The 7,500-nt window shown below is 40.8% G+C and overlaps 2 protein-coding genes and 1 long non-coding RNA gene across 6 annotated transcripts in view; 1 reads left to right on the forward strand and 2 right to left on the reverse strand.

Moving 5' to 3' along the window:
- tmem214 (transmembrane protein 214) overlaps positions 1-487 on the reverse strand; it is a 14,191-nt gene extending 13,704 nt beyond the window's left edge. The window contains exon 1 of the mRNA XM_062550113.1: positions 190-487. Coding sequence (XP_062406097.1) covers positions 190-346 — 157 coding nt within the window. The 5' untranslated portion in view covers positions 347-487. The remainder of the gene's footprint in view (positions 1-189) is intronic.
- Positions 488-1,132: 645 nt separating this feature from the next.
- On the forward strand, positions 1,133-4,552 carry LOC134097608 (uncharacterized). Its single transcript, XR_009940929.1, has 3 exons — positions 1,133-1,258; positions 3,606-3,801; positions 4,002-4,552. It is a non-coding gene; the product is annotated as an uncharacterized LOC134097608 (long non-coding RNA).
- A 2,050-nt stretch (positions 4,553-6,602) lies between these two features.
- The window catches only part of mapre3b (microtubule-associated protein, RP/EB family, member 3b), a 23,936-nt gene continuing 23,038 nt past the window's right edge, over positions 6,603-7,500 (reverse strand). For all 4 annotated transcript variants that reach the window (XM_062550531.1, XM_062550528.1, XM_062550529.1 and 1 more), the window contains one exon: positions 6,603-7,500. This exon is cut by the window's right edge and continues 850 nt beyond it. The gene's annotated coding sequence lies outside the window, so the exon portion shown is untranslated.

Genomic DNA, 7,500 nt, shown 5'->3' on the forward strand with positions numbered 1-7,500 from the left:
CAGCTAACGTTACTCTCCCAGCAGTAACATAATTTACGCAAAGGGAATATTTAACGTTATTTATCTAAAGTTACTGAGGTAATACCGTGACTCATTTGGCAATGTCTGGTCAAAATAGTTGTGTTTGACCGCAAAATTGGACAAGGCTGGAGGGATGTTGAATGTTAGATCTTCCGATATGTCACTTACCAGATGGATCAAGAACCCTGGGTAGGTTGGATTCGCTAAGTGCTTTTCTTCCTCCAGTTTTCTTGTCAGGTTGATTCTTGCCTCCCGTACTGCCCTGCTTCTTAGTTTTCTTCACTACTTCCCATTTACCAACCGAGCCGTTATTCGCCGAGGCCATTTCTTGGGGACAACAGTACACTTTACAGAAATTACAGTCTTTTCAATTGGCTTATTTCCCTTTCCTCTACACTGTTGTCAATGTGTAAAGAATTTATGCTCACCGGTGACTGACTGCCTACCGACGTCTTTATGCCACGTCTACTTCCTTGCACGTGACGTCATACCCCAACTGCAAGTGTATCTTTGAAAGCTCAGGGTGGGCCTCAATCTCTATTACAATAGCGCCGATTGCTGGACATGACACGATACAACCTCACTCATGTTAATCTAAACTAAAGCGATCTTAAACAAACGGGACCTATTCACCCACTTGCTTATTTGCAAAAAAAAAAAAAAAAAAGAGAAAGCCTGAATTTGACAAGGTCAGCATCATTCCTGCACTTGTTTGGCAGATTATAGGCTACTTCATCCTCAAAGGGAAATGTTACAGCAGTAATTACTAATATGAACATAACAAACACAACACACACACACACACACACACACACACACACACACACACACACACACACACACACACACACACACACACACACACACACACACACATAATAATAGCCTATCTCATATCACCTTGAGATGGGAGAAATACGGATTTCAATGAAACCCATGAATAGGACTTTTTACATCATTGAAAGCAGGAAGTCCAACATTGAAATCCGTATTTCTCCCATCTCAAGGCAAACTGAGGGAATGATGCACGATCATTCAAAAACATGCTGGTTTTCTAAAGATACAAAGCTAAATCGGTGAAGTGTCCCTTTAACATTGAGCCTCGAGCACTCCCTCAGTTTCCTGTAAAGACTGCAGAGATCAAAACAAAACTGAAACCAACTAGCCTCGAATTCTGTTTACACTATCGCAATTTGTCTGATCAATATAGCAAGTTATGTTCTGGGACATATGAAAGGTAAGCGTGTCATTTATTTTGAGTTATCGAGTTCAAGATGAGCTAGTTAGGTGCCGTGTGGAATTGGATTGATTTGAGTGCTCTAGCCTAATTATTATCGAAAATAAAGTCGAACGGTATAAGCAAGAAAAACGCAGGAAAGCCTATTGCACAATTCTGTAAGCGCTATCAGGAGACAGCAGCCTGCATGTGCTGCTATATTCCTAAAAGAGTCTCTTGCGTGCGTGCGTGCGTGCGTGCGTGTGTGTGTGTGTGTTTGTGTTCTAACCATAGGCTGTACAGTAAAAGAAAAGAAAAAAGAAAGACTCATTATTGCAGCAGGATAGTAGAGATATAGCCTAATAGGGAGCGCTTTAAAGTCAGGTGGTTTATTTGGAATTTGGATTTATGGATACAAAACTTGGTCAAAATTAAAGAGTAGCTTAACTGTGCAGTTTTTCCAATTTACAGCTTCGGAGTAGCCTAATGATGGTCACTGTAGGTCTTTTTTTCGGGTTGAATGGTGGCGGTCTCGCTTCCCCTAGCGCCTGTGAGTGGAAAAAACACCCTTGCAACTTTGGACGCCTCTGGACCTCTGATGGCAGAGCCAGCGAAAAGAAACAGAAAGCGAGTAAACCGTTGTTGGAGGAACAGGGAAAGAGGAAACGACTGACCGAATGAGAAGTGTCCTCAAATAAATAAATAAACGAATAAATACATAAATAAATAGACAGATACATATTGGTACACAACAATGTTGGTGGTTTTGTCACAGGTGGCTCAATCATCATCAACAATTTAAAAGAATGAAGAAAAATCATAAAATATATAAATAAAGAATTAATTTCAGATTAGTTGTGTTCACGAGTTTTATTGCTGAAGGGTAGAGGGGGAGGAGAGGGGAGAAGCTGAAAAAAGTGGTGGTTTGGGTGAGATAAGGATGTTTATTTGTCACATGACATCACATGCATATGATTACTAATGTAAAGAATGCAGTGAATATTTTATGAATGATGATGATGATTCAATGATTTTATGAATCAGAGGGATCTTTTATGATTCTGGAAGCACTGTGCATGGTGCGTTCAGAGTACAGAGCATAGGCCTACACCTAATAATGTCAGACGTGGTGACAACTCTAATGTCCTTTTGGTGTGACAGTCAGAACTCACAGACAGTGATGAATGATGTGATGATGCTCTATGTGATGGCTTAGAAATAGCGCCGTTTGCTGGACATGACACGATGACAGAGACGAATACAACCCCACGCCTAGCTGTAATGTAAATTGCGATCTACAAACGGGGCATATTCACCCACTTCCTTTGCAAAAAAAAAAAAGTCCGAGTCTCGTGTGTTTTTGAGAACGCCTGAATATGACAGGATCAGCATCAGCATCAGTTCACATCACTTGTTTGGCAGATTAGGCCACTTCATCCTCAAAGGGAAATCATGTGTAGGCCTACAGTAATGACTAATATGAACATATCACACACACATACATACAAGTAAAGTAAATACAATTGTCTATTGTGAAATTTGTTGTACACTGAAATCATTTTGAATAGTTTAGTTTCAGGAACATTCCTAGTATGTCCAAATTGGGCCTATAATTGCATTTTAATAAGTGCACTTCACTAATCTATTCCTTCTGATTTCACAAGCTGGTCCTTGGACAGAGTACATTATACTGCTTTTTTCTTTATTAATTGGCACCTAATTATATGGCTACTTATGATCAAAAAATGACACCTCAATAGCCTTAGTCTGGCTATCACCATAAATTCAATCTTCATCTTCAATCATCTCATTTATCATGTGGAACTCAAAATTACTGGGTAGAATAGCAGGAAATCACATACACTATATGTTCATAATAGGCTAATGGAAATGTTGATAATGGATTGGGTTGAAGAAGTGGGTTAAATTATTTACTTTTGTGTTTACAATGAGCTGAGCCCTCCCTCCGTTTACACTAAACTAAACACTAAACACTACACTTAACACTAAATTAAACCAAAAACCAAACCAAAACCAAACCACATTCGTCAGCATAAGGAGAATTCAGGGAAAGATCAGCCATATCATGCAGTTTCAGTAGCCTTATTTAGTATAAGGGCATAACCAAAATAAGTGTACAAGAGTTTCTCGTTGAACCCCACAAAGTGCACAGTTTATTTCAATGTATTTTTCGAGCCTCTGTAAATAGGCCTAATGGTTAGTTGGGTAAACTGAAACATTTGTTTACTTTATTCGTTAACCTGATTTTAAAGGAAAGCAATTTTGTCCATGTAGCAAGTAAATGCCCAAATGTTCTCAAAGCAGGGCAAGACCATTCTAATACTTCTGTGTTCTCCTGCCTGATAAGATGGTTCGAGTACTTTTCATTGCCAACGGATTTGCGAAGAATTATCTCGCACCAATCAAAAACATCCTCCAAGGGGGAGAAGCATGGGTGGTCGAAGCCATTGATGTGCAGGACTGTGATGTCGTCGTTGCCCTCTGCACCATTGTGTCACGAGTTGGAACTGATGTCGAGGCTGCACTTCGAGAGATTCCTCCAAGTAGGTTGATTGTCCTGGCTATGCAAAAAAAAAAAAAAAAACTCACTTGCCCTGTCCTTTTCTAATTGGGATACATGTTCAACTGATGCATTATGCAGATTAAGCTAATGGACATACTGTAGGCCTATATTGATGAATAACTATTTGTTATGTTTACATTTTCACAGTTGACTAAATGTTTTTTTTTTCGTCCTTATAAGCCACAAAGCCTGCCCTTCTTGTGGTGCTTCATCACACATTCGACTTGGACTACATGGTACCAAACACCCAGAGGTTTGTGAATCAGGGACAAATGAGAACAGCAGACCTGCTGTTCAATGAGGATGATGGACTTCTCACTTGCTCAAGAAATGAAGAGTCATTGAAAGACGCTACAGATTTCCTCAGGGAAAATGATAGCTACAGGTCTGCGCGTATACCTATAGGCCTACCTATAGGCCTACCTACCAGCCGAAACTATGCTGGTTACAGTACACGTGCCACAGACTGGAGAAAAAACACTTGTGTCCTTACGCTTTTGGGTTCATTTGTCACTATGATCATTGTGCTGATGTTTTGGAGTCTTCTGAATTAGTTTATTAGTTGTGATATAGTCAACTCTATTTGACACTTACCCCAACCTCAAGCTTTGCACAGCCTCTTTCGTCTACCCTAATCAGTTCACCTTTATTTGAATAAATAAGCTACCGCTGGACAAAGGGGGAAGTCCTGTCATGTAAATGTGCCATAATTAAAAAGAAGTGATCACTGAGCATAGTTTGGACACTTATTTCTCCTACAGTACTATTCATACTGCATACTGCATACTGCTGGCTGCTAATCCATTGAACTGATGTAAAGATCCAGAAGATCCCCAATTTTATACAGGGAAGTAGCGATTGTTTGGGGTGTAACGGTACACAAAAATCACGGTTTGGTGTGTAGGCTACCTCGGTTTTGAAGTCACAGTTCGGTTCATTTTCGGTACAGTAAGCTAGCCTGAAACTGACAACTGACACTGACAATAAGCACAACTGATAGTATTTTGAAAAGGTGTCCGATGCTTTTTACTGTTAATTGACTAAACTGACACATGGATTACCACTTACCTGGTTCATGCCATTTCTAGGCATAGCCTAAACTAGATTCCCCCTGACATTGCACTGTGAATGTTTCAGACGGCACTGTTCCCACCTATTCTGACCTACAATCAGATGCTTGATCTTTTAGAAAGCTGGGACCCTGCCGCTTCATGGGAAACAATCAGAATGATTGTGTGACATATACTGGCACAGAGTTATTAGAATATTGTTATTTCTTCTTTCTACCCGGTTACAAACAGCTTTGAACTGACCACATTTCAACTCGCTAAGTCACTTGAGGAACACAACTGAGCCCTAGCACCAGGTCTTGTGAAGCTGTGTTTTAAAATATATATTGACATATAGAAGAAAAGATAGTAGTTTCCACAATTATTTGTAAAGGTATGTTCATGTGTTTTGCAAAATGCCCTAATAGGACACTCCCCATTAGACTTTTGGTCACCCATTCATCCTAAAGGTGTTCTATCTGGTTGAGGTCAGAACTCTGTGCAGGCTAGTGAAGTTCATCCACACCAAACTCTGTCCTTCCTGTCTTTATGGACCTTGCTTCGTGCACTGGTGCATAGTCATGTTGGAACAGGACGAACCCCCCCTTCTGATGGAGTATCATGCTCTGCCTTAACAATATTTGGATGTCCCACTCACTCACGCATCACTTTTAAGAGATGTCAATTACTGATGATGCGGTGCATCATAAACAGACCATTGTTACATGCAAACTGCAGAGAAAGTGAACTTATCTCAGGGGTGCCTAAATTCTTTCCCTAATTTACACTTGTAGATGTTTGAGATCCACCCATTGACTCTCTAAAATCATAACGCAAATCGTAGTATCTGTCAGGAAAATCGCAATGACATATTTTCCCCAAATCCTACTGCCCTAGTTCTGTTAGCTGTCATTATACTGAAATGAGCTTCTGTGGCACATGGGCAGCAAAAACGTTTCTGCCATCGAAAGTGATCACTCAAACCAGTTTCATTTGTCTTTTGAATTTGCAGCTTATTAGTTGTGATTAGCCAACCCTAATTTACACTTGCCCCAACCTCAAGCTGCCAATTGTCTCTTTAGTTGATCTATAATCAGTGAACAAAAATAATTGGTGTGTACCTTGGTTTTGAAGTAATGATTCAGTTCATTTTCAGTAGAGTAAATTGTGAAACGGGAATAGTGTTTTGAAAAGGTGTCAAATGCTTTTGTTTGACTACACTGTCATAGCTAATATCGGGTTACAGTTTAATATGTTTGTGTGGGAACTTGAATTTGAAACATGGTCCGCATGCAAAAAAAGCCTACTTGTGATCACTGTTAAAGACAGTGAGTTCAGGGGGGTGCTGTGGTGCAGCAGGCTACAGCGCCCATACCATGTACGGGTCCGAGTGCCCATGGGGAACCAGGTTCGAATCCGGCCTGCGGTCATATCCCGATCCCACCCCATCTCTCTCTCCCACTTGCTTCCTGTCTTCTCTTCACTGTCCTGTAACAGTAAAGGCAAAAAGGCCAAAAATATATACTTTAAAAAGACAGTGAGTTCAGTAAACATTACGTACTGTATGGAACCCTAACGTCCTGTGCCTAAATGGTTCGATGTGAATATGTGTAGATTTACACTCCTTAGTGCTTGCCATCCGAGTGCTGTGCTTCTCTCCTGCCCATTGGCCCACAGCCTTGGCACCTGTGCCAACTGAAGCAGGTGGAATGAAAGACGCGGCACCAGGGTGTTGGTTTTCCTGTCCCCACGCTCGTTTATTTTTCTGTAATAAAACTCCAAACAGATGTGTGTTCTGCACAGAGCCCTACAGGGCCACGAGGTGGGTGGGGATCCAGATGTTTGTCAACAACAGAGTGACCCCTGTCAATCACCCAAAGTGGCATTCCATGCTGTGTGCAACATATCAAAATCTCAAATCCCAAAAACAAAACAAAAAAAAAAGAAACAGAAAAACGATAACTGAACAGAACTCAAAGTATAGCAGCTAAAAAAATAATGTTTTTTTTTTACAATGTCAGTAAACCATGGCATAATAATGGCATAGTCATTTTATTTAAAACTCTTCTTGCTTTAGCATTCATTACAAATTGTACAACAGCTCATTTTGTTTGTTCTTATAATAGCGAGCGTATGTCACTCTGCAAACTCATTTCATATAAATAAATACTTTCACATTCTCAAAAGCCTGCTCTCTGCTCTCTCTCTCTGCTCTAAGTAAATGCTAGCAAACCCATCACCAAGAACTCAGCCCCCTCCCCCCATTCCTAACGCAAAAACACACACATTTACAAAAATAAAAATCACTCCATTCTCTCTCTGTTCTGGGACTGAGGGGGGTGTCGCTGGGTCCAGTCCTGCCTCTGACCGCAGACGAGGTCGCCGCTTGCGCGTGTGCAGGTCGAGGGGGTTTCCCTTGCGTCACGTCACGTCACGTCACGTCACGTCACATCGCAAACGCAACGCCAACGCCAGAGGAACCGACGGGGTAACACGCACGCTCTCCAAATAAATAAGCTGTTACAACATTTCAGCTACAAAAAATATCAACAGAGTCAATGAACGAAGAAACAAACAAACAAACAAACAAACAAACAATCAAACAAAAACATGTCACCCATCACCCATTC

Source organism: Sardina pilchardus, chromosome 12, assembly GCF_963854185.1.
Source record: "Sardina pilchardus chromosome 12, fSarPil1.1, whole genome shotgun sequence".
Lineage (NCBI taxonomy): Eukaryota > Metazoa > Chordata > Actinopteri > Clupeiformes > Clupeidae > Sardina > Sardina pilchardus.